General features: G+C 48.0%; 1 protein-coding gene across 2 annotated transcripts in view; it reads left to right on the top strand.

Annotated features, from left to right (window-relative positions):
• The window catches only part of KMT2A (lysine methyltransferase 2A), a 1541152-nt gene that overhangs the window by 658297 nt on the left and 854880 nt on the right, over positions 1-27975 (top strand). For both annotated transcript variants that reach the window (XM_078682247.1, XM_078682245.1), the window contains exon 10: positions 13569-13682. In XM_078682247.1, the coding sequence (XP_078538373.1) occupies positions 13569-13682 (114 nt within the window). The remainder of the gene's footprint in view (positions 1-13568; positions 13683-27975) is intronic.

The raw sequence follows: 27975 nt of genomic DNA, 5'->3' as shown, positions 1-27975 counted from the left end.
ATGTTCTTTCCCTAAAACTGCATTGAAGACAAAACCCAATTGGCACTCTCACGCCACAGGTCAGCCCCTGGTAAATGGTACCACAGGTACTCAAGGCACTGTGACAAGGGAAGGCCTCTAAGGGCTGCAGCACTTTTGGTGCCACCCTTAGAGGCCCTGTACCTTTACACTCACACACTGCCTTTGCAAGCTGCATGTTTTGGGGTGCAGAACAAAGTGAAGAGTCGACATGGCACACATCCCTGTGTGCCATGCCTACAACCCACTGCCCTGGCACAGATCAGCCGCCCCTCTAGCTGGGTGCACTATACCAGTGGTGAGTGTACAGGTGCACGAGCCCTGTACCCCTACAGTGTCTAGACCAATTCTTAGACATTGTAAGTGCAGTAATGCCATTAAGAGTATATGGTACTTGGAGTTTGTCATTACAAACTCCACAGCACCATAATGGCTTTACTGAAAACTGAGAAGTTTGGTATCAAACTTCTCAGCACATTAAACCCACACTGATGCCAGTGTGGGATTCAATGAAATATGCACACATAGGACATATTAGAGATACCCCCTGAAATACGTTCTACCATTAGTGTCCAGGCTGAGTGGCTGCTTTCAGCTGCCACCACCAGACATGTTTCTGGACCCCTGGGTCAAGAGCCTGCTGTTCTCGGGTGCCTGAAACAATGCACATCCTTGGAAGAGGTGCCAAGCCTCTTCCCCCAGGATGGGCAGGGTCCATGAAGGGGAAGCTTTAAAGCCCCAAGCCTTTTACTGCTTCCGGCGACTGGTCCCCACCGGTACTGACCCCCACTTTGGGCGGGAGAACCGGTGGGAAAACCAAGTGAGGCAAGAAGATGTGCCCACCTTTGCCAACCCCACTCCTTAGGTGGGGGAGGCGAGGTGAAGCACAACTCTCAGTCCCCGCCATGGAGAGTTATGAAGTAATCGGTTAACAGGTAAGTACTTTGTTGCGGGAGTTGGTATTCTGGTGTTAGTACTACGGTTCCCCCAGGGTCAAGAATGCACTCTCAAAACACCCTCAGTGGCACTACGGCGGCCGGGTGCAAAGTGCTGAGGCCCAGTGTTATCCAGTGGGGATAGGGGGCCTCAGATTAGTGGCTGCTCACCAGCAGGCCACAAGGTTGTGGGAGCAAAGCTCCTGGGGTTTAGCTCAGGGCAAAGGGGGATCTGAGTTAACACCCAAAGAGCACCCGCAGTGGCACATGGGGTGGCTGGGTGCATGGTGCTGTTTAGGCGTCGGATGCCCTGTTGTTTTCAATGGGTATTGCTGTTTTTGGGTTTTAGCTGGAGGCTTGGTCCAGCAAGACTTCCGGGAGGAACTAACAGCTGGACAGGTAAGTTGGAGGGCTTGGGGACGTAGGTGCCCCTCGGGTTCTTTTCTCCAGGGTGCAGGGCGGCTGAATGCAGGTCAGTTCCTACAGGTCTGGAATTCCATCACAACAGACAAGTGGGTAAGACAGATTATCCAGTATGGTTACTGCCTAGAGCTTACAGCTACCGCTCCAAATATGCCACCCAGACAGCGTCCAATGTCCACAGAACATCTAGCGCTGCTCCATTAAGAGGTTCTCTCATTGCTACAAAAGATGCAATATAGCTAGTTCCATTGCAACATCCAGGAACAGGGGTTTATTCACTCTACTTCCTAATACCCAAAAAAGGATGGGACACTAAGACCAATTCTAGATTTGAGGCCTCTCAATCTGTACATACACTCAGATCATTTTCACATGATCACTTTACAACAAGTGCTCCCATTATTGCAACAAGGTGATTTCCTCAATACACTTGACCTCAAAGACGCCTACTTTCACATTCCCATACATCCTTCTCACAGGAAGTATCTCAGGTTTGTGCTAGAAGGACAACACTATCAATTCAAAGTCCTTCTATTCGGGGTAACAATAGCACCAAGAGTGTTCACAAAGTGCTTAGCAGTAGTAGCAGCACATCTCAGAAGACAACATATCCATGTCCTTCCTTACTTAGACGATTGGCTCATAAAAGCCACGTCATTCAACCAGTGTGTTCAACACACATCCCACACAATTCAGACATTGCACAACTTGGGATTTACAATAAACCACAACAAGTCACATCTACAGCCCTCTCACATACATCAATACCTAGGGGCTACAATAAACACCAATACAGCTCTAGATTATCCCAGTCCAGCCAGGATACTGAGCATTCAAGCCTTAGTCACAAGGTTTCAAAACCAACACTCTTTCCCAGCCAGAGTGTTCATGCAACTAATAGGCATGATGGCATCTTGCATTTTTATTGTACCATATGCAAGACTGCAAATGCGTCCATTGCAGGAATGTCTAGCACATCAGAGGAATCAGGCACAAGGACAACTGACAGACCTGGTGTTGGTAGACAGCCGCACACATCGCTCTCTGCAGTGGTGGAACACCAAAAACATGTCCAGAGGGTGTCCGTTCCTCGAGCCTGTTCCACAAATAGTACTGACAACAGACACATCCCTGACAGGATGGGGAGCACATCTGTTCCACCACACAACTCAGGGAAGATGGACTGCTCAACAAAAGGTGCTTCACATCAATCACCTAGAGTTGCTGGCTCTTTTCCTGGCACTAAAGTCCTTCCAAGTACACATACAGAACAAAGCTGCTTAATCCGGACGGACAACATGGCAGCCATGTACTACATACAGAAACAAGGAGGCACACATTCCCTGCAACTGTCCCAACTCGCACAAACCATTTGGAGATGGGCCATTCCACAAAAGATATATCTGCTTTCAGAACACCTTCCAGGAGTTCACAATCACATAGCCGATCTGTTAAGTCGACAGACACAACAGATTCACGAATGGGAACTTCATCTGCAAGTTCTTCAAGCATTCTTTCACAAGTGGGGTCATCCAGACATAGACCTGTTTGCCGCCATGAAAACGCAAAATGCCCAACCTTCGCCGCCAGGTTTCCACACCCGTTGTCCAAGGGCAATGCGATATGGATGAACTGGGCAGGCAGATTTGTGTACGCTTTTCCGCCAACCCCACTAATACCACTAGTGGTACGCAAGCTCAGACAACAGTCTCTCAAACTGATTCTGGTAGCTCCCACATGGGCACGCCAACCGTGGTTCACCACACTGCTAGAACTCTCTCTAGTTCCACACCAAAAACTGTCTCTCAGACCATCGATGTTAACGCAGAACCATGGAGACATCAGGCATCCAGATCTAAATTAACTGAATCTGGTGATCTGGCTCCTGAAGTCTTAGAGTTTGGTTACCTTAACCTGCCATCAGACTGTATGAATATCATTAAAGAAGCCAGAAGACCTACTACTAGAGCTTGCTATGTTGCTAAATGGAAAAGATTTGCCATTTACTGCAAAAATAATCAAATTGATCCCTTAGATACTTCCATCCAAAATATTATCTGTTACCTTCTACATTTACAAAGATGTAATCTAGCTTATTCATCTATACGTTTACATCTTGCAGCCATTGCCACATATCTGTAAAACAGACAACATATGTCGTTGTTTAGAGTACCAGCAATAAAAGCTTTTATGGAAGGATTACAAATAATTATTCCTCCTAGGTTACCACCCTCTCCAGTGTGGAACTTAAACATTGTTCTTACAAGGCTCATGGGACCCCCTTTTGAACCTTTACACAAATGTGAACTACAATTTCTCACAAGGAAAACAGCTTTCCTTGTTGCTATTACGTCTCTTAGAAGAGTTAGTGAAATTAAAGCTTTCACTGTACAAGAACCTTTCTTACAATTACACCGTAACAAAGTGGTTCTAAGAACTAATCCTAAATTCCTTCCTAAAGTAATTACTCCTTTTGCAGCGTGAATCTTTCTGGATTCACTATGCTGTGCATTATTCCGCGGTTTTGTGGTTGGGTCCGGATTCGTAGTCTTTTCTTTCTTTCTTTCTTTTTTTTTGTAGCCCAGGTGGGCGTCGACGTCCCACCTCTTGGTGTATTTCCGGTGACGTCGGCAGGCTTCCTGCTGAAGCTCCCACCCTTGGGCGCCATCTTCAGATTCTTTTTTCCGCGGTTGGGTCTGATTCGTTCCCAAAAGGGCTCCAGATATTTTTGGAGAAAGAAGAAGAAAATCCGCACCTTTTTGCAAGAAAAGAGATTGAGAAGACTACCAAAGAAAACGTCATCGAAGAGGACGACGAAGGAGTCGAAGAACTTCGAGAACTTCAAGAACTTCGACGTCCATCGGAGAATGTAAGCTCAGGGGGCCCCCTGAACGCATGAGATGGACAACACTCCATTCAAATTCTGCCGTAACTGCCACCACAAGTACGCGCAGAAGGACCAGCACCCGGTCTGCAACCTTTGCCTACCGGTCGACCACGAGAGCGACGACTGCAACGCCTGCTCCGTCTTCACGCCGAAGACTCTTCGAGTGAGTAAAAGATAGAGGATAGCCAACGCCACCATGCAGGGCAAGGGGCAGCCACCGTCCCTTCGAGACTTGGGGCTATCATCAGACGAGGAGGACAACGCCACCGCCGAACACGACGGCTACACGGTCGTAGAGACCGATATTACGAAGACTCCAAAGAAGGTAGGAGACTCTACCACCCCTAAGGCACCGAGAGACCCCGAGTCTCGAAATATTGAGGGCAAAACCTCGAAAGTGCCGACGGCGAAAACTTCGGCGTCCGCGGCTACACCAAGGCACAGCGGATCCTCTGAAAAGGACTCCCAGGCGCCGAGAGCTGGAGAACAGCAGAAGACGTCGAAAATCGCCCCCGAAAAGGAGCGTTCGACGCCGAGGGAGAAAGACCCGAAGGACCCGAGAGCCAGCTCAGCACCGAAACCTTCGACAACGAAAGTCGGCTCGGCGCCGAAAAGATCGGCTGACCCATTTGACGCAGACCACGCGGCGGAAATGGAGAAAAAGAGAAAACTGATCGAGGCCGAGATGGAAAACATCCTGCAGCGGAAAAAAGATTTTGACGCCAGATGAAGGAATACACAATCCCGACGAAACCTAAGCTACAGGTGGTCGAGGAAACAGGAGGAGGACTACGACGTGGAAGGACAGTCGATGGTCGAGACCTTCGACGACCAAGAGGAGGAGGAGGCCTCATACTACGATGAGGAAGGAGACGACGACCGCAGGACACTCCTCGGGTCTGCATCCTCAGAAGCTCAGGATACAGATTGGCAGGACATCGACACCGAGAGTCAAGAGGAAGCAGTCGACACGTATACCTCGAGGCCCTCGCCGCCGGATGACATCGGATTCTACAACACAGTCATCAGGAATGCAGCTGCAGTTTTCAAGGTGAAACTCGACGAAGAGAAGTAGAAAGCAGACTTCCTTCTAGAGACACTGCTCCCTACACAAACAAGGAGCCAGTTCCTGCCCATGCTCGACAGTGTCATGGCACAGGGAAAAGAGGCTGTCAAAGAACCAGCCACATGCAAAGCCGTCACTCGCAGGACGTAGAAAAAGTATAAACATTCCTCCAAAGACCCACCCTACATTCAGGGATTGGTCTCAGCAGACTCCATCATCGCAGCCACAGCAAGAAAGAGGGCCAATGTGCCTACCACTTCTGGGCCACCTCCAGACAAAGAAAGCAAGAGGATGGACCTGGTGGGGAGAAGAATTGAACGGAATGCCGCAATGGACTGGCGCATGGCGAACTCCAATGCACTGCTCAACAAACACCAATAACAGATCCTGGAAGAGCTGGGCCAGTTAATAAAGAATATGCCACAGGAATTCAAGCAAAGGGCGGAGAACCTTGTCGAAGAGGGAAAGAATGTACCCAATTCTTGTCTCAAGACTGCCCTGGACGGAGCAGACACCTCCAGCAGGCTCATGAAGATGGGCATCATGGAAAGAAGACGAGCCTGGCTCAGAATTTCGGGCTTCAAGCCAGAGGTGCAGCACAGCATCCTCAACACACCGTTCAACGGAGAAACGCTGTTCCGGGCTCCAGTTGACGAGAAGCTCAGTCAACTGAAGAAAGATAATGAAACTGCAAGATCCATGGGGGCACTGCAGTTCAGAGGTACGAAAAGGGGCACCCCCTCACGAAGACCTAACGGGAGGGGAGGAAACCAGCCAGGAACATCACACCAGGCATTCCAACAAACCCACCAAGCAGACACCCAGACACAGCAGGGGCAGCAAAAGCAGTCCTGACAGTACCAACCTAGAGGCCAGTCCTTTCGCGGGAGAGGGAATGGACGTGGACAGAATAAGAGAGGGGTTCAGCAACCCGCCTCTAAGTGACTCAATAAAACTCCATGTGCCCACCCGAGCAAAAACTCCCAGGGTGGAGCAAATACACATCGGACAGGAGATACACGAACTAGACACCTCCGTACATGTAAGACCAGTGGGAGGAAGACTGAAGCACTACTTCAGGGAGTGGAAGAGTATAACATCAGACAAATGGATACTCAACATCATACAGTACGGGTACTGCATAGAGTTGGAAGGAAAGCCAACGGACAGGAGACTAAAAAGAAGTCCACTAGCAAGAAAAGAACTAGAGCTCCTTCGGGAGGAAGCAAGGGAGCTCCTGCAAAAACAGGCCTTAGAACCAGTACCTTACAGGGAAAGGAACAAGGGCGTATACTCCACATACTTCCTGGATCAAAGGTGGACGAAACTATGAGACCCATCCTGGACCTAAGATTCTTAAACAAGTTCGTAAGAACGCAAAAGTTCAAGATGACCTCCCTACAAGAGGTACTTCCTCAATTGCAAGGCGGGGACTTCATGGTCACCATAGACTTAAAGTATGCCTACCTGCACATCCCAATGAACAGGGGCCACAAGCACCTCCTCAGATTCATCATAGGAGAAGACGAATACCAGTTCACAACCCTGGCGTTCGGACTCAAATCGGCACCAAGGGTTTTCACAAAGTGCCTCGCAACAGTCGCAGCACACCTACGAATGGAAGGGATACACGTGTACCCTTACCTGGACGACTGGCTGATCAAAGCAAGCTCATACAAAACGTGCAAGCAGCACGCGCAGAGAGTGACCAACACGCTGATGAATCTAGGATTCTCCATCCATTGGGGAAGATCTTCCTTGGAGCACAGATCGACACCTTACAGAGCAAGGTGTTCCCCAGCGAGAAGAGGACGATGGCGCTCTTGAGGGAGACGCAACTCTACCGGAAGGGGCAAGCTCGGACAGTGAGGACAGCGAGCAAAATCATGGGCATGATGGCATCATGCATACACCTAATGCCAAACGTACTGCTCCACATGAGACCTCAAAAGGAATGGCTACAGGATCAATGGTCACAAGCTACAGGTCGTTGGGAGGATCTAGTGGTTGTAACGCACGCAGTGCAGAAAGAGATGACATGGTGGAACATGGGGAACATAACAAGGGCGAAGCCTCTGACGCCACCAACGCCAACAGTGACCATTACCACAGACGCGTCCCAGAAGGGATGGGGCGCTCACATGGTGGAACTCAAAGTAAGAGGCCTGTGGACACCAGCAGATGCGGTCAGACACATCAATTACCTGGAGTTGAAGACAGTTTTCCTAGCCTTAAAGGCCTTCCAAACAAAACTGTACAACCAGAGAGTGTTGATCCAGACAGACAACACAACAGCGATGTTTTACATCAACAAGCAGGGGGGGACACAATCAGCCCCGCTCTCAAAACTTGCGCAGGAGATATGGAGATGGGCCATCGCACTCAAAATAGACCTGCTAGCCATACATCTGCCAGGGAAGGACAATGTAGAAGCAGACTGGCTCAGCAGACAGACATCGGCATCCCACGAGTGGGAACTCAATGCACAAGAGACAAGGAGGCTCTTCAGCAGATGGGGGACATCGTCTGTAGACCTATTTGCGACACGCCAGAATGCAAAATGCCAAAACTTCGCATCCAGGCAGCCCGGGGAGGGCTCCCTGGGGAATGCCCTATGGATAGACTGGTCCAGGAAATTTGCTTACGCTTTTCCCCCAATGCCACTGATACACAAGGTACTCAGCAAGTGCAGAGCGAGCAACATGACCCTGATACTGGTCGCACCGCAGTGGGCCAGGCAGACATGGTACTCGTAGATCATGGAAATGACACAGAGCGCACCCCACAGATTCGGGAGGAGAAAAGACCTACTCTCCTTGCAAAACGGAGAAGTGCTGCACCCAGAGCCAGAGAGCCTGAGCCTCGTAGCGTGGCTCCTGAGGACATAGTTTGCACATTTGAAACTGCCAGAAAGCACCCTAAGGGTACTTCGGGAGGCACGAAGACCCAGCACACGGAAGTGCTACGTAGCAAAATGGAAGAGATTTACACTGTGGTGCAGGAGGGAAAAGCTACACAATAAGATGAAAAAGCACTCGACAGTGCTGAAGTACCTCACGCACCTGCTCGACAAAAATCTGAGCTCATCCTCTCTGAGGGTTCACTTGGCAGCGATAGTCGCTTACACGAGAGGAGAAACGTGCAAGAGTTTCTTCACATCACAAGTTGTTAGATTCCTGGAGGGAGCAAAGAGGATCGCACCGCCAAAGAGGGTGCCACCACCTGCATGGAACCTTAACCTAGTACTAACGGAACTCATGAAGGAACCTTTCGAACCTATTCACAAGGCCTCCCTAGAAATGCTGACCATGAAAACAGCTTTCCTGGTAGCAATCACTTCACTGCGCAGAGTGAGCGACTGCAGGCACTGACGCTACAGGAACCCTACATACAGATACACAGCGATAGGGTGGTGATGAGAACAGACCCACACTTCATGCCAAAGGTGGTGTCAAGGTTCCACTTGAACCAGACTATACAAATACCGAGTTTCTTCCAAAACCCAGCAACAAGAGCTGAAAGGGCACTGCACACCCTGGACGCCAGAAGGGCAGTCATGCACTACATTAAGAGAACGAAGGAACACAGGAAAACAAAGCAGTTCTTTGTGTCCTTCGCTGACAGTTTCATGGGGAAACCAGTAACTAAAGGAACAATTGCGCGATGGATCTCCCAAACAATACAGGTCTACCACAAGCGGGCAGGGCAGGAACTAGCAGAGGGGACACGTGCCCACTCTACCAGGAAAAAAGGAGCTACAATAGCCTTCCTAGCTAACTTACCCATTCAGGACATATGCCTGGCGGCAACATGGGCTTCAGTGCACACGTTCACGAAGCACTACTGTGTGGACATACAGATGAACAAGGAAGCACAGGTCGGACAAAGGGTGCTTCAACACATTTTCAATAACCAACGCTCATCTTCCACCCAGCCGCCACAAACATGAGAAACCGCTACAAAGTCTATGTACAGCATAGTGAATCCAGAAAGATTCACGCTGCAAAACTAATAGTTTCTTACCTGTTGGTGTAGTTTTGCAGCTTGATGATCTTTCTGGATTCACTAGCGAACCCACCCACCTCCGCCAGAAAGATGAGGCTGGAGATAAAAGGTGGTTGAAACAAAGACAATACTTGGAAAAAGAAACCTTAAAGCGTTGAAAATACTATAGTTGAATATTGCCATAACTTCGGTAACAAAACGAACACGAGAAAAAAGAATCTGAAGATGGCGACCAAGGGTTGGAGCTTCCGCAGGAAGCGTGCCGACGTCACCGGAAATACACCAAGAGGTGGGACGTCGACGCCCACCTGGGCTACAAAAAAAAAAAAAAAAAGACTACGAATCCGGACCCAACTACAAGACCACGGAATAATGCACAGCATAGTGAATCCAGAAATCCAGAAAGATCATCAAGCTGCAAAACTACACCGACAGGTAAGAAACTATTCGTTTTCATCTAAACCAATCAGTTGAATTACCAGTGTTTTTTCAAAACCCAGACTTGGTACAAGAAAGAGCTCTACACAACTAGATGTCAAAAGAGCTCTTCTCTATTACATAGATAGGACCAAGTCCTTTCGCGAAACAAAGCAACTATTTGTAGCCTTCTCTCCACCACATAAAGGCAATCCCATTTCAAAATCAGGCATTGCAAGGTGGATTGTTAAATGTATAAAAATATGCTATCACAAAGCAAAACGCACATTAAGAGTTCCTCCTAGAGTGCACTCCACACGCACACTAGGAGCCTCTATGGCTTTCTTAGGAAACATTCCTCTAGAAGACATATGCAAGGCAGCAACATGTCTACAACACACACCTTCACTAAACACTATTGTGTTGATGTGCAAGCCAAGCAGCAAGCTGCAGTAGGCCAAGCTGTCCTTAAAACTCTCTTTCAAACTACTGCAACAGACACAGGTGACCACCGCTAGGGGAGACACTGCTGCACAATCGATGCTAAGTGTACAATCTGCAGCTCATATGCCTCGAACGGAAAATGCTACTTATCAGTATGCATCTGTTCTTGGCACGTAGTGCTGCAGAGTTGTACACGCCCTCCCCCCTCCCCGGGACCTGTGTCTGTTCCAGTTTTATCTTAATTAGATATACACGCATGGACATACTTTCTTCTTTCTACTAACTCCATCGTTTCCCATTATGGCGAAAAACAATCTAAGGATGGAGCCGATGCCCAAGCGCACTATCGTCCAAAGGAGGAGTCACCTATCTCGTGACTACAAAGACTCCTTCCAAGACAACAACAACATGCAATCATCCGAGCCCAACACTAAATGGCGATCTAATGCTAAGTGTACAACTCTGCAGCTCTACATGCCAAGAACAGATGCATACTGCTAGGTAGCATTTTCCTTTGATAAAAAATGTTTTACTTACCTTTTATCCGGGAAATGTCCAGGTGTGATATCTTGGCATATCACGGAGTAGAAAAAGTAATCTGAAAAGTAAATTAAAAAGTAATTTCAACGGTTTCTGAACATTCGACCTACCTGTATCTTCATTCAACTGTATTATCAAACAAGCATTTGCAATGCAATAGGTCTCGCATTTGCGAGAGTTTGAGCTATTTTTATTGTAAATGACATTGCCTTTTATTTATGTTTTGGTTTTTGAAACATAAAAGCCATTGTCATTTACAATGCCAATATGTCAAACTCGCGCACATGCGAGACCTATTGCATTGCAAATGCTTGTTTTGTTGGCTGTCATATAATCATTTTACTTTCAGTACAAATGCTTTTCGTTGTTTATTTTTTACAAATTATTTTCCTGAATTTTTCTGTGAAAATGTATGCCGTCTCCAACAAGAGCATTGTTGCTTTCTTTCTAAAGTCAGATGAGTCATATTTTTTGTTTAAAATGTGCTCTTTCACCAGATTTGGTTTTATTGATTTTCTTTGGGTAAAAAAGACTCACCTAAACAAGAATTGGCAAAGCAACAGGTCTTGCCTTAGAGACCAGTGTCCTGTCTTCATGCTGTACAACATCAAAGGAGATGCTGCACAGCATGAAGGAAAGTTTAAAAAAGAAAACAATAAAAAAATGTGCACGTATGCACGCCAGCACTTTTTTGTAAACTATTTAATGAAGTCTGGGTAGCGGGCGAGGGGCAGCAATGAGGGGCAGGGGAACAACTGCAGGAATAAAGGAGAGCAACATAGAGGAGAGCTAGAGGGCCCACTAAGAAGTACAATGAGAGCGACATGGGCAGATAGGACAGAAGCACAAGCTAAAGTGAGAAAGCAACATCGGTGGGATACAGAAGCGCATGAGCAAGATAGAGCAACATAAGCACGGGTTGGGGCCAGAAGCACACCTGTAAGAGAGTGATGCTGAGTGTGGAGGGAGAGAAGCTCATGAGATAGACATCTCAAAAACATGTGCACTCTCATGGAGAGCTTCCACAAATAGAAACTATTTACGACAGTCTACCACGAGGTGGCGCTATCTATATAATTTTGAGTAGTGCTCAGGCACAACGGATACCATATACTTAACAAACATTGGCTGCACGCGCGCCTCACGCTCAGTTAAAAAAATAAAATAAAATAAGCTGCGAGACTCGCTCTATGGTGGGGAGGGGCATTGAAGCGAGTCGCGCACGCTTGGCCGAGCAAGAGGAAAGCCATATGGCGTCTCTGCTTGTGCCTGTGAACGCATGCAGAATTTCAGCCAAAAGTGCGGTCCCACTTTCAAAAGCTCTGTTTACTAAATGTCTCGCCATGCAGCGCATGTGCCCTGGCTCAGGCGAGACCTAAAAAGTATTATTGTTTCTTACCTGCACCAATTCTGGCTTGATTCAAAAGTCTCGCCATGCAGCGCATGTGCCCTGGCTCAGGCGAGACCTAAAAAGTATTATTGTTTCTTACCTGCACCAAGTCTGTCTGGCTTCATTCTAAAAATAAAATACAACAAAGAAATATTTTTTACAAAAGATTTGGTCAGAGTTCAGTCTGAGTGTGTGAAATCATTTCTTGCCTGAGAGTGTTCAATAAATGCTTAACACTACCCTCGGATTAAGCCTTACAGCTCGCCCACACTACCACAAATAAAGAGTAAGATATTATCTACTTTAACCTCTGTAAGCTTTTGTGGATCCACTGGACTCCGTGCACACTGTACCACACTTGGGTATATACAGAGCCAGGTTCCTACATTGGTGGCTCAGCGGTGGAATTCAGAATTTTTTGGGAATTGACACGTTTTTCCAAATTACTAACAGTCTTGTTAGGGCCTTGGTTAAGTATCTTTAGAATTGTTTTTGGAAAAATATAAACTCACCATAGTTAGGGGAGGGGTTATAATTCTGAGAATGTCTCTTAACAACAACCCAACTTTTGGGGAAAACATAACATTTGACATAGAGGACATGGTTGAGGAGCTCAACCTCACCACAAGGTATACAGAGACAGCTTCCTACTCACATCTCCATGTAAAGTGGTTTGATTTATTTTTCTTCTAGTAAAATATTTTTTTTACCACACAGAATTACAAAACAACGGTTTTCATAATTACTGAAAACTATTTTGAAATGTTTGTATTGTTCACTTTTTAGCTATTTAAATGTGTGTAAAGTAATTGTAGATGTAAACTGATTTTGACCTGTCTCTGAACACAGAACAAATGTGACAAAATAAAAACAAGATTTAAAGGCATATTTAACGCTCCTTCACTTTGTGAGTGAACAAAACACCTGTTTGTCGAAATGCCAGAAAGGAGGTGTAGGCCTTAAATATAGTTCGTCCTAATAAAATCTGACTCGCCATCGCGAGTGGGCTAGTAGATTTGTTGAGGCCTGACTTGCCATTACCTGAGACTCTTACTGTTCCATGGAACACACATTCAGTTACTCTTAACCCTTTTCCCCACTGTTTAGCATATGGTTAAAGTATTTGTTTGCTGTGGATGGAAGCTGTATAATTTATTATAGTTGGATTGTTAAATAATTTGTGGTTGTTGCTGTGTGCTCAACTGGTAAGATTTACCTGCTGGAGGCAATTTAGTCTATTATCCAGTTTTCCCTAAGCATATCTAGAGGGTTTTGCTCATAACCAGATGTTTTTTAATTTCATAGTTCCTTTACAGCAGTCATAAAGTGTATGGTGCTCTACACACCTCCTGTAGCAAGAGGTCTTGCTTTGCTCTGCACTCTCCTATTGCTTCGAATAATAATTAGTGACAGTACCTTGTTTGTCTTATTTCTGCGTTGCAGGAGAACTGTGAGGTGGAAAATGTATGGGAAATGGGTGGATTGAGTGTCCTAACGTCAGTGCCTATAACTCCTAGAGTGGTGTGCTTCCTGTGTGCCAGCAGCGGGAAAGTGGAGGTAAGTTTTCTTTGTCAAGTTCCAGCACATGGGGAAGGTAAATTACCAGTGTTTGTGTTGTAGATACTATAGTAGTACCAGTGCTTCCTCATTTGGTGCATTTTATAGAAGACATTAGGATTATCTTGCTGTGATTTAGAAAAGTTAAGGAAGGATTGTGAGAAAGTGCCATCTTTCTTGCATTGGTATGCCCCCACTTTTTTCTGACTGCTGATGTGCTGGACCGAGTGTGCCCTGGGCTCCTGCCAACCAGGTACCCAGGGCCTGTGTTCTTTCCCTAAAACTGTGTTGAAACTGAAACCCAATTGGCATCTCTGGCCACCAGTCAGCCCCTAGTAAATGGTACCCAGGGCATGGTGACCAGAGGAGACCCCTAAGGGCTGCAGCACTTATTGTGCCACCCTTAGGGGCCCTGTACCCTGGCACCCACGCACTGCCTTTGCGGGCTGAGTGCCTAAGTACAGAACTAAACAAAGAGTCGACATGGCACTCATCCCTGTGTGCCATGCCCACATACCCACTGCCCTGGCATACATCAGTCACCCCTCTAGGTGGGTGCCCTATGCCAGTGGTGAGGGCACCGGTGCATGAGCCCTGTGCCCCTACAGTACCCAGGGCCATTCCTGGGCACTGTAAGTGCAGTGATGCCATTAAGAATATATGGTGCTGGGAGGTCGACATTACGAACTCCACAGCACCATAATGGCTACACTGAAGACTGACAAGTTTGGTATCAAACCTCTCAGCACATTAAATCCACACGGATGCCAGTATGGGATTTAATGAGAAATGCACCACGGAGGGCATCTTAGAGATGCCCCCTGAAACCTAACCACAATCCATGTCTGGGCTGAGTGGCTGCAGAGGCCGCAACACAGCAGACATGTTGCTGGACCCCTGGGTGGAGAGCCCCCTGCTCTCCTGGGCCTGCAACAATGCACATCCTGGGCGAGGTGCTAGGTCTCCTCCTCCAGGATGGGCAGGGGGAAGCTTCAAAGTCATTCCGCCTCTGTGAGCTTCTCCAGACCATTTGCTGTACCCAGCAACTGCCCCCCACCAGTCCTGACCCCCCACTCTGGCGGGAAGACTGGCGGGAAAAACTACGTCAGAAAGGGGGTGTGCTAGCCTGTGCCAACCCCTGCCTTGACCCTCTTACAGTCTGGGACTCCCATCAGCAGAGGCTCTGCTGCAACAACCCCCCTGGTGCCAGCCAGGAAGCTCCGGACCAGCCCACTCTGCACCCGCCGAGCCCGGCCCGTGCCCGAGTGATCCAAGACCACGAGGACGTTCCCCCAGCGACTGGGCCCCGAAGTCCAGTGCCCAAAGACCCTCCTTGACGAACCAGACGACGCCTGCAGACTCAGAACCAGGGGCCACAGCAACCGCGACCAGCTTAGGGTAAGCTTTTCCAACACCCAAAGACACCCCTGCACCCGGCGCCCTACCGCCCCCTGTGCCTTCCTTTGGGGTACCTACCTGTGCTCCAAGATCCCAACTTACCTCTCGAAGTGCTGGTCGCCCCTGGAGAGTCTTCGTCCCCGAGCCTGCAGCCTTTGTTCCCTTTTTACCTTTCCCATTGGATAACATTGAGTGCCCGACTGCTCAAAAGCAACCTGCACCCAGCCACCGAGTACCGCTGGCTGTGCCACCTTTGACCTATCCTGCCTCGCCCTTTGCCCTGAGCAAGTGACCAGGAGCCCAGCTCCCACTGCCGCGTGGCCTGGTAGCCAGCGGCCACCAACCGGAGGCCCCCTGTCCCTCATTGGATAACATTGGGCCTAACTACCTCTGCACCCGGCCGCACCTGCGCCGCTGAGGGTGAACCAACTGTACCTACCTGACCTTGGGGGACCCCTGAGTCTGTGCCCAGAACCATAACTTCACCAGGCGAGTACTCACCTGGAAACCGGTAACTCACTTACCTGCCATCGGAGAACATTGACTGGGTTGACTCGAAAAATCTTCTAAGTGTGAAGTTTTGGAAACTTAAAATATTCATATAAATTCAACCGAACTTCGAATTCCGAAGTACTCACCTGTGATCAGGAGAGACGCTAGTACTGTACCTTGTAGCCCAGTACTGAACCGCAAAAGTAATCCTTACCGGGTTTACTAGTAACCTGAATTTTCTCCATAGGAATCCATGGCCTGCTTTTCTATGAAATTTCTTCTGTCTACTTTTGAAAACTTGAAATATTCTTTAAAAATCATACGAAATACTGAAACGAAATTACTTACCTGTTTTAAGTTGAGACCCCAGTGCTGGACCCAGGAGCCCAGTACTGGATTACCAAAGGAACGAGATTGTATTTTACCTGCAACCTGAATTTTCTCCCATTGGATAACATTGCGAGATTTCTGTTGAAAAGTTTCTAAGTGTGAACTTTTAAAATAGCTTTATATTCCTGAAAAATCACTGTAATAACTAAAACGTTTTTACTAAACTGTTTTCAGCTTAGACCCCAGGACTGAATCTAGGAGCCAGTCCTGGAACTACCAAAGTAATCTACAAAGTAATCAACTGTGTTTATATACGAAAATCCATTGAGCTCAATGCTAAATTGTGTGTAGAATTGTGTTGCCTACTGCAACCCCTGTACCTATTGTCTTTACAAAGTTTATTGCCTTTCTGCAAAGTACTCTCCGAGACCTCTCATATTAAGAACAGTATATTTTGATACCTGTTGGTTCTAGAAATAAAACAACTATATCTTTGATATAAAAACAATTGGCCTGGAGTTCAGCCTTTGAGTGTGTGAAACCTTTTGCTGGCTGAGGGTGTACAACAAATGCTTTACACTGTCCTCTGGTACTGCCTTACTGCTCGACCAAGCTACCACTCTAGAGAGTATGGTCACACCAACCCCCCCTCCCCCCCCCCCCAATGTCTAGGGAAAGCAAAAAAAGCCCCCAAAGCACTGTTCAACATCATTAACTCCCTGGCTGCGGCCAGAATTCCGCGCCTGTGCGGCACATTCCGATCGCGGGCGTCCTCAGCACACGCCCACCGTAATTCATGACGGCCGGGAGCCATCATCAGCACCGAACGGGTTAAACAGACCTTGAAACTAGCTAAGCCAACTCCCCTTGTCTCCGTAGAACACTCTGACAACCTCACAACATTCTTCAATGAGAAAATCACGAAGATCGAACTCTTCTTAGAACACCACATTGTAATGTCCTTCGAAAATCTGTCTTAGAGTGGAGGAAACAAACGCACCTCTGAGCTCGCCGAACTCACTGAAGGCGGCTATCCACCCTTAACTCTCTGGATAGAAACCAAACCCAGGATCCCACTTAACTCACAAGATGTGGATTTCTTCTCTAATTTGTTTGCAAATTCCAAGCACTCCTCTCACCTTGCAGATCCTCTTCCGCCCTCCTTGGCAAAAAACCTCAACCATCCCCTAGCACTCCTCTGGACCAAAATAATAAATAGCTCCCGGACTAATGTACTAATGCTTGACTGCCTCAAACTAGATCAAGTCACTCCCTTGCTAAAGAAGTCAGGTGCTGACCCAGACGACCTCAACAACTTCAGACCCATTTCCAACCTACCCTTTCTGGCTAAAATAATTGAATAATGCATCCTCCCCCAAATCAACCAACACATTTACTCCCACAAGCTTCTTGACTCAATACAGTCGGGCTTTAGAAAAGCAGGTATCACATTTACTGTATAGAGCCACCCTATGGTCTGTAACAGGTTTCAAGTTTAAAACTTAACAACCCAAGGTTATCTAAGGGAATAACTCCTCACCTCAAAAGTCCTTAACGTTGGCCGCCTCAGGGGGTTCTGTTCATGTTGAAAAAATGGAGCACTGTGTTCTTTCGCTATTTATATTCAAGCGCAAATATACTAATGCAAGAGTACTGCGTCCAGCGGCCATTTGTGTGTTGGCCACCTCTGTGTGGACAACACACAGATCTACCTAGAAATATACTCACTAGAACACATACAACGAATTAACTCCACTCTCCGAAAAGTTAAAAAGTGGCTCTCGTGCAACCACCTGAAACTTACCCTAGACAAGACAGAACTCCTAGTCCCAACGATGGTCAGTCCACCCAGGTCCAAGAATGGATACATTTCATCAATGATTTGAACTGCAAAATGGTGTTCTCCGAATCATTCCTCTCTTTGGGGGTCTCCTTGTCCCAAACCTGAGCATGTGTCAACGCAAAGCAAAGACAAGGAGATGAGCTAGCCTGGCTGATGGGGGTTGTTACCCCGAAACTTTTACCAGGATGCTTGTTTCTGATCCAGGGAAGATCTGGCTTGACAGTTCGGCAGGGACTGTTCCCATGAGAAACAGGGTCAAGACTGAGTTGCATATGGCTGGGACTGAACTGGGGTGGTGAAGTGAGCTAAAGAACAATGATGGATGTAATCCAGATCTTTGATTGGGGGTTAGTGTCTGAAAAGTTTCAATGCTCCTTTACTCCAGTATTGGAACTTTCATAGATTCCCATAGCTTGTATCATTCCCAGTCTTTGGAATGGGAGTCTCGGTAACCAAAATAACATAGCAGTAGGTACAAAAGAGAAAGAAAAAAGGCCTAGGCCTCATTCTCTTTTGTAGCATATCCACCTCTTTTTGCAAAAGAGACCAAAGTACAGCATCAACCAATCAGATTAGCCTCGACCCATAGAACCCTCCTGAGAGAACCCAAGAGCCTCAGATTTTCTAATGCATGTTGTGCTAAGGGAGTCTCCTTTGAGCTCTGTTCGCTTCAACTCTAGTGGACTATTTTTCAGCAGTTTCTTCTTCAGAATTGTTTAATATTTCATCTTGGAATATCTGACAAGGAGAAGAAAGCCCTTTTTAAGGCTTGTTCCACCTGTGGCAAGAAAAGGTTGTATATGGAGGACAGGCATAAGGACTGCATTTATTGCCTGTACCCTGACCATAAGGCAGCGGACTGCAAGATCTGCTGCTCCTTCTCAACAAAGACTCTCCGGGACCGTGAGGGTCGCCTCCTCACTTGGCTCCAAAAGCTGAAGTTGAGGAAGGAAACTTCTGTCAGTGACAGTGAGGATTCATCAACTGCCACTTCATCCAGAAGGTCAGTGAAGAGCGGTAGGGCTTCCCCTTCACCATCCACAGACCGTCCTGCAAAGGCCTCAAAAAAGACACCCCGCGAGTCTGAGAGCCGGAGTCCAAGCAAATCTCCTCACTGTGGTGCAAAGGAGAGGGAAGGACTATCTTCAGCTACCGCAGTAGTGGAGTCTGCTTAAGCTTTCAAAAAGCCTTCTTCTCGAACATCTGAGAAGTCTGATAAAGACTAAAGATTTCGCTGGAGCAGGTTCGATGTGGTACAGGCCAGTAGGGCTGGGGTCAAGTCAATGGGCGTAGTCCTCTTCTTAGTTTCAGCACAGCTCTTTGGTACTTCTTCTTTTCTTCTCCATGGTCGGTTCTTGTCTGTGGAGGAAAGGTTTTGAGTTGCCCCAAAATTCCAGATTTAGGGGCGTTACAGGAAAGAAAAGGTAATGCCACTGTCTAGTGGGAGGGGGGTATATGCCTCACTCTGGTTGGCCTGGTCCCCCATCTACTAGATGGCGGGGACTGTAATTTGTGCTTCACCTCGCCTCCCCAACCTGAGGGGTGGTGTTGCAAAGGTGTTCTCACCTCCCTTGGTTTTCCTGCTGATTTCTCCGCCCAAAGTGGGTGTCAGAACTGATGGGGGCTCGTTGCTGGAAGCAGCAAAGGCCTGGAGAAGGTCACAAAAGCGGCAAGCCTGTGAAATGTCCCCTTCGTGGACCTTGCCCATCCTAGGGGAGGAGGCTTGGCACCTCGTCCCAGGATGTGCATTGTTTCAGACCCCCGAGACAGCAGGCTGTTGTGAGAAAGTGCCATCTTTCTTGCATTGATATGCCCCCACTTTTCTCTGCACTGCTGATGTGCTTTGATTGAGTGTGCCTTGGGTTCCTGCCAACCAGGTACCCAGGGCCTGTGTACCTTCCCTAAAACTGTGTTAAAACTAAATCCCAATTGGCATCTCTGGCCTCCTGTCAGCCCCTAGTAAATGGTACCCTAGGTACCCAGGGCATGGTGACCAGAGAAGACCCCTGAGGACTGCAGCATTTATTGTGCCACCCTCAGGGGCCCTGTACCCTGACACCCACACACTGCCTTTGCAGGCTGAGTGTCTAAGTACCAAACTAAACAAAGAGTTGACATGGCACACATCCCTGTGTGCCATGCCCACAGAACCCACTGCCCTGGCATACTTCAGTCACCCCTCTAGCTGGGTGCCCTATGCCAGAGATGTGGGCAAAGGTGCATGAGCCCTGTCCCCTTAGAGTACCCAGGTCCATTCCTGGGCACTGTAAGTGCAGTAATGGCATTAAGAGTAATTGGTGCTGGGAGGTTGTCAATACGAACTCCACAACACCATAATGGCTACACTGAAGACTGACAAGTTTGGTACCAAACGTCTCAGCACATTAAACCCGCACTGATGCCAGTGTGGTATTTAATGTAAAATGCACCAGAGGGCATCTTAGAGATGCCCCCTGAAAACCTAACCTACAATCCACGTCTGGGCTGAGTGGCTGCAGAGGCTGCCACACAGCAGACATGTTGCTGAACGCCTGGGTGGAGAGCCCCCGCTCTCCTGGGCCTGCAACAATGCACATCCTGGGCGAGGTGCTAGGTCTCCTCCCCCAGGATGGGCAGGGGGAAGCTTCAAAAGCATGCCGCCTCTGTGAGCTTCTCTAGACCTTTTGCTGTACCAAGCAACTGCCCCCACCAGTCCTGACCCCCACTCTGGCGGAAAGACTGGCGGGAAAAACTACGTCAGGAAGGTGGGTGTGCCAGCCTGTGCCAACCCCACCCCTCAGGTGGGGGAGACGAGGTGAAGCACGACCCCGGGCTCTGGCCATCTTGAAGATGTGGAGCCCTGCCCAATCACAGCTAGGCTCCTGCCCCCTCCCACAGGAGAGGAGCAGGCTAGGGGGTGTACCCACCCCAGGACAGGGACCTATTGGTCCCTGCCCTTGCTATAATGCCCCTAAATTCAGTATTTAGGGGCTCCCTGAACCTTTCCTCCTCAGATCCCGATAAGAAAAGAAGAAAGAAGACCAAGAGGAAGAAGAAGAAGACCCGCGGTGCTGCTGCTAACAACAGGACCACAACAACTGACTTGGCCCCTGCCCTACCGGCCTGTCGATCCTGGAACCTGCTCCTGCCTAAATCCCAGCGACTCCTGCGGACGGCAACCTTGTGACACCCAGAAGACCTGTCTGCCTTGTCCCTTTTAAAGTCTGGGACTCCCATCAGCAGAGGCTCTGCTGCAACAACCCCCCTGGTGGCAGCCAGGAAGCTCCGGACCAGCCCACTCTGCACCCTCCTGGCCCGTGCTCGACTGATCCAAGACCACGAGGACGTCCCCCCCCCCCCCATCCAGCACCCCCCCCCCGCGACTGGGACCCGAAGTCCAGTGTCCAAAGACCCTCCTCGACGAACCAGACGACGCCTTCAGACTCAGGACCAGGGTCATCCCCAACCACAACCAGCTGAGGGTAAGCTTTTCTGACAACCAAAGACACCCCTGCACCTGGCGCCTTACGGCCCCCTGTGCCTTCCTTTGGGGTACCTACCTGTGCTCCAAGATCCCAAATTACCTCTCGAAGTGCTGGTCGCCCCTGGAGAGTCTCCGTCCCCGAGCCTGCAGCCTTTGTTCCCTTTTTACCTTTCCCATTGGATAATATTGAGCGCCCGACGGCTCAAAAGCACCCTGCACCCAGCCGCCCGAGTACCGCTGGCTGTGCCACCTTTGCCCTATCCTGCTTCCCCCTTTGCCCTGAGCAAGTGACCAGGAGCCCAGCCACCACAGCCGCTTGGCATGCTAGCCAGCAGCCTCAAACCTGAGGCCCCCTGTCCCTTTTTGGATAACATTGGGCCTAACTACCTCTGCACCTGGCTGCCCCTGCGCCGCTGAGGGTGAACCAACTGTACCTACCTGACCTTGGGGGACCTCTGAGTCTATGCCCAGAACCATAACTTCACATGGAAACCAGTAACTCACCTGCCATTGGATAACATTGACTGGTTTGACTAGAAAAATCTTCAAAGTGTGAAGTTTTGGAAACTTAAAATATTCATATAAAATCAACCGAATTCCGAAATACTCACCTGTGATCAGGAGAGAAGGAGAGAAGCTAGTACAGTACCTTGTAGCCCAGTACTGAACCTGCAAAAGTAATACTTACCGGGTTTACTTGTAACCTGAATTTTCTCTGTAGGAATCCATTGTCTTCTTTTCTATGAAATTTCTTTTAAGTGTCTACTTTTGAAAACGTGAACTATTCTTTAAAAATCATACAAAATACTGAAACAAAATTACTTACCTGTTTTAAGTTGAGACCCCAGTGCTGGACCCAGGAGCCCAGTACTTAATAACCAAAGTAACAAGATTGTACTTTACCTGCAACCTGAATTTTCTCCTATTGGATAACATTGCCAGATTTCTGTTGAAACGTTTCTAAGTGTGAACTTTTAAAATAGCTTTATATTCCTGAAAAAATCACTGCAATAACTAAAACAATTTTACTAAACTGTTTTCAGCTTAGACCCCAGGCCTGAATCTAGGAGCCAGTTCTGGAACTACCAAAGTAATCTACAAAGTAATTGTAGGAAGGTGGATCTCTGACTATGGTTACCCCCAACTTTTTGCCTAATGTTTTGCTGGTTTTTTACTTAGTTGGCCTGGGATCCTGCTATTCAGGACCCCAGGCTTCCTGCTCTCTCTGTTAAAATGGACTCCATGTACTTTAGGTGCATTTACCAATTGGTACTTGGCCACCTTATCAGTCCCTGTACAGTGTACCTTAGGTACCCAGGGCATAGGTGTACCCAGGGACTACCAGGGGCTGAAGCATGTATTATGCCACCTCTGGCTGGCCATATAAAACTGACACAACTGGCTGCAAGACAGCTGGGGCAAGGTGGTGTAATCACCCTTTGCTATAGATATAGTATACCTAGATCTAAACCTAAAATGGACACATATATTCCTATCAGTCACTCCTATGGCAGGCCTTATCAATCCTGAAGGCAGAGTGCTTGGAATTATGTGAGATGGTGCTCTGGCATGAGCTGAGCCCGTCTGCAGCTTGCGGAACCAAGTCCTTTAGCTGTTTCCACGATAACGCTATACCATATACTCTTAAGTGCATTATCAACCTTGCGGTTAAATGCCAACTCTGGTATAACATTATCAAAACATGTCGAGTAAGGTGTCATACGAATTGGAATACTACCCCCTCGCCAATTCTGGCGACGGGGGTAGCATTCCACCCTTCTAGAGGGACACTACATGTATGTAACTGTGAAACCCGGTTAAAGTTAACTCGAGCCTTGGCATCACAAAATGGATGCTGCCACCACAGACACAAGTCTGACCTCCTGCTGCTGGGAGTCCTTCCAGCGAGTGAGGCTTGGACAAAGAGTTTCCTGCCTGGGGAGGTGCTAGCACCACCCCAGACAGGATTTTGTGTATTGAGGTAGGGAGGCCTGAAAGGAATGAGACATGCCTGGGGCACACAAGGTGCCCTGTGCATACACCGGTTCAAACCAGTTGCTAGGGCACTCCAGCCCCAGCTCTGGCGGGAAACCGGACAAAGGATAGGGGGTGTAACCACCCCCCTTCCTGGTCCCACCCAGGGGAGGGACCTAGTCAGTAGTGCAGCCCCCTTTAGTAGGATAAAGGTAGGAGCTGGTCCCATTCCAAATTCGATTATCCTGAACAATTCTACAAGAAGAAACTCTGGACTTCGACGTTCTGCTCCCCAGAAGACTGAAGAATCTCCCTTGTGGACAAGGAGTGTCCACCCTGCAACTGCAGGCACCATCAAGCGTCCAGCGGCTTCACTTTGTCGTCTTCCTTCGAGGATCCAGACTTCAGAGCCCGACGAGACCCGGATTCCCAGACCTCTCTGACCTCAACTCACATCTGCAGCAAAGCTGAGACCTGTGGGTGCGACGAGACACGTGGGACCGGCCATCTTGAACAAACCTGCACTTCGCTTCCAGCACGACTCCCGAGGTAAACTCGACCAAGTGCTTTGGGGATTGAGAAGCCCCAGCCCCGAGCAGCCCCTGCACCGAAGATCAGCCCTCCAGCTTTCACGAGATCTGCCTGGGGCCCTTCTGCTTGTTTGCTGCTCGACGCGTTGTCTGGTCACTTGCCGGCTGGCTAGTGACCTCCTAGACGACGAACCTTTGAATCTTCACTGCTGGTCTGGTTGCTCCAGACTGGCCCTTGCTCCCTTCCAAAAGAGGGGCACCCCGGACTCGCCTAGTCCGCACCAGACGCCTTTTTCACTCACCGCGTGGGTTGCCTTTGCCAAGGCCTGTTGACTCCAATCCCGGATCCGACACCGCCGACAGCGAGAGCCTGCGTGGGACAGCTCGTGCCTCCATCCTGGTCGTCGAAGACACCTCCTGGTCCACGTGGCTGCAGAGTCAAGCGTCCACTCTTCACCTGATCGCGACGACAGCATCTGGTTCCTTCCTGGTTCCACACCGGTCACTGGCTAGTGACTTTGAACACTGTCCCCTCTGCTTTCAGGTCCTCTTCTTCACCGATCCACCCTTGGATCGCACCGGACATCTTCCTCCTGGTCGCCTGCAGCATCTTTTCTTCCAGGCTCCATAGACTTCAACGCGAGAACCCGACACACTTTGACACCTATGCACCCGCATCCCGTGGGTGAGGTAACGAGAGCATTTCGGTGCTCAAGGGTAGTTTAACTGTCCTAGTGTCCAGTTCCACAGTCGTTTTAGTCCTAACTAGTCAGGATTGTCCGTACTCACCTTTAACTTGAACTGCACTGTCTATAGACGTTGTTACGCATCTCGCGTGTGAGTTCACACTCTGCACACGCATTCCGTGGGCCTCCTATTACTTACCTAGAGTTAGTGTAGCGTGGTCCCATCGATCCTACAGCCTCTGGACAGCTCCATTCCTTCTATCCACTTTCACATTCCACTTACTTAGTATATGGTTTGTCGTGCCCCTAGGGCACCATTGTAATTTTGTGCAACTTGTCGTATTTTTCGTAAGAGATTGTCATGTGCTTAGCCCTCTGACCTCATAAAGAGTTCAGAGGTGTTGTTATTAATAAATATACTGTTTATTTTCATAACAACCTGTGTGGTGTCCTTTCATCTGGTATTCAAGGGGTTATATTGTGGTAAAACAGCTGGCTTCACATGCCAAAAGAGTTTAGCCTAAGACTGCTTTGTCCATGCTACCATTAGGATAGCTGGTCTATAAGGTTGACTTACAACCAATCACCATAAGGGTTGTTTGGACTGATACAAGGTGATCACTAGAATTAGTGAGCATCATATATCAGGCCAACTTCTCACAGTAATCAACTGTGTTTATATAAGAAAATCCATTGCCCTAAATGCTAAATTGTGTGTAGAATTGTGTTGCCTACTGCAACCCCTGTACCTATTGTGTTAACAAACTTTATTGCCTTTCTACAAAGTGCTCATCTGAGACCTCTAATATTGAGAACAGTATATTTTGGTACCTGTTGGTTCTAGAAGTAAAACAACTATATATTTGATATAAAAACAATTGTGCTGGAGTTCAGTCTTTGAGTGTGTGTAACCTTTTGCTGACTGAGTGTGTACAACAAATGCTTTACACTGTCCTCTGGTACTGCCTTACTGCTCGACCAAGCTACCACTTTAGAGAGTAAGGTCACACCTGGCTTTAACCTCTGTTATACCTCTGGGGTTTGTGGACTCTATACACACTGTACCTTATTCTGATCCATTATATATAGAGCCACTTTTTCACAGCTCTTGACTAAGGGGTCCAGAAACATGTCTGGTGGTGGCAGCTGGCGAGCATCCACTCAGACTGGATACTAGTGTTAGGTGGATTTTCAGGGGGCATCTCTAAGATGCCCTCTGTGTGCCTTTTTCATTAAATCCCACACTGATATCAGTGTGTGTTTAATGTGCTGAGGCTTTTGATTCCACACTTCCAAGTTTTTAGTAAAGCGATTATGGTGTGGTGGAGTTCATAAACTCCCGGTACCATATACTCTTAATGGCATTACTGATTAGTGCACTTACAATGTCTAAGAATTGGCTTAGACCCTAGATCTGTACAGGGCTCATGCACCTGTACCCTCGCCACTGGTATGGTGCACCCAGCTAAAGGGGTGGTTGACCTATCCCACGGGAGTGGGTTGTAGATATGGCCCCCACGTATGTGTGCCATGTGGACTCTGCACTTTGTTCTGCACCAAAACCAATGGCAGTGTGTGTGTAAAGGTACAGGGCCCCTACTAGGTGGCACAATAAGTGCTGCATCCTTAAGAGGCCTTCCCTGATCACAGTGCCCTTGATACCTGTGGTACCATTTACAAGGGATTGGCCTGTGGCCAAGAGTGCAAATTGGGTTTTGTTTTCAATGCAGTTTAGGGAAAGAACATAGTCCCTGGGTACCTGTTTGACAGGAACCCAGGGCACGCTCTCTGAATGTTTATGAGCCGTTTAGCAAAAAGTGGGGGCAACCATGCAAAAAGAGGGCACTTTCTTACACAGGTGAGAACGCCTCCAAAAAGAAAATGCTTTGTTTCTGGGACCCACGGGGTCCAGAATCTTGTGTTGTGGTGGCAGGCTGGTGGTCACCAGTCAGAAACCCCACAAGTGGTTGGTTTTGTTCAGAGGTCCCCTCTAGAAGGGACCCAGAGTGCATGGAATAATAAATCTGACACTAGGATCAGTGCAAGTTTAATTTTTCTGAGATGTTTGATACTAAATCCAGGGCACACTCAGTCAAATTGCATTAGGTATCTGGCAAAAAGTAAGGGGGCAGCCATGCAGAAATGGCCCTTTCCAACACCACTGGAAAGTCACCAAAGGTAAGCAACTTGTTTGTTTGGTGCACTGCTGTCTTTGCTCTGCTTCACAAAATTGTTTGGTCGTTGCTGCATTTGGCTTATTCTGACCAAAGCATACTTTTGCCTCTGTACATCTTTCAGCTGTCTTTCATTACCTAAGAGAAACTGGATTCGGAAAGTTTTGCATAGCAGTACCCCTGCACGTCGGGAGGCGTCGTCTGCGGCTCCGCGTCCGTCGTCTGCTTCGTGGTCGCTGGTATGACGTCGTTGGAGTACTTAGACACCGCCCTCGTGCGCTGACGTCCGTTCTTCTTTTTTCAGTGCCAGCAAGCGCAGATCCGGGAAGAGCAGTACTCCTAGTCACTTTTTGACTAACTTTTTTCGTTCTATTTTGGATCTTCTCGCCTACCGGCACGCAGGGGTATTGCTGCACAAAACTTTCCGGATCCAGTCTGACGCCTGGGGATATTCTAAGGTAAGGAATCTAACACTAACTACTTTTTCTTACAGATATATCGTTACTGAAGGTAAGTAACTTGTGCTACAGCACATGTTTGATCAGTCATCATGGTGGTCTAACAATCATCAAAGACTTAACCAATGTACAATTTTGGGCATTTCTCTGGTTTGCTGGTCTTTGTTAAGAGGTGACTTCTGAGAACTGTTCTTGGTCAATTTTGGAGGAGCTCATTTGAACCAAAAAATAAAGCTGAAATCAATTAGCACGCCTAAAAGGTTGCCCTGCTTTTGGCACTCCCCTCCTCCAGGAGACTGATCAAGATTCAAGCTTTCCCCAAAAGATTCAAAACATACTTTTCCATAAATTCAAGCTCCCCTTATGCACCAGTCCATGGTTCTTCTCCAAAGTATAGATGAACTTCCACCTCGATGGGCTGGAATTTCTAAAGTATTTTTTCAGAACCATACCTTTAAGGTAATAAAAAGGTACATGGGTGCCTCGCATTCTATCTACATCATCAGCTCAGATGTAAGGACATCTTACCTGCTTATGCTTAATTTCGTAAATTGTCAGAAATGTAAGGCGGTTTCCAAACCTAGAATCACTAGACGGTTAGTTTTCTTTATCAATTTTTGTCACCAATAAAACAGACTGTCGCCTCAAGGACACTGACAGCACACTCTAAGAATTGTGGCAACATAGTTGCCCTATATTCAGGAGTGCCGTTAGCAGATGTATGTTGAGCAGCTACTCCTAAGTGATGCAACACTTTGGCCTAGATGTTGCAGCCTAGAGTTAAACAATAGTGGGTCACGCAGTTCTTCAGAATCTCATTTACTAACCTGAGCATCTTCTGATGTTCCTCCACCATCCACTGTATGGCATGTTCCTGATTTACTGCGTGGATTCAAGATCCTGCATCTGTAAAGGATCCAGTACTGAAGAAGAGGCCAACTAATG

Source organism: Lissotriton helveticus, chromosome 3_1, assembly GCF_964261635.1.
Source record: "Lissotriton helveticus chromosome 3_1, aLisHel1.1, whole genome shotgun sequence".
Taxonomy (NCBI): domain Eukaryota; kingdom Metazoa; phylum Chordata; class Amphibia; order Caudata; family Salamandridae; genus Lissotriton; species Lissotriton helveticus.
Note: the sequence above shows the minus strand (reverse complement) of the source record. Positions and strands in the feature narration are given on the sequence as shown.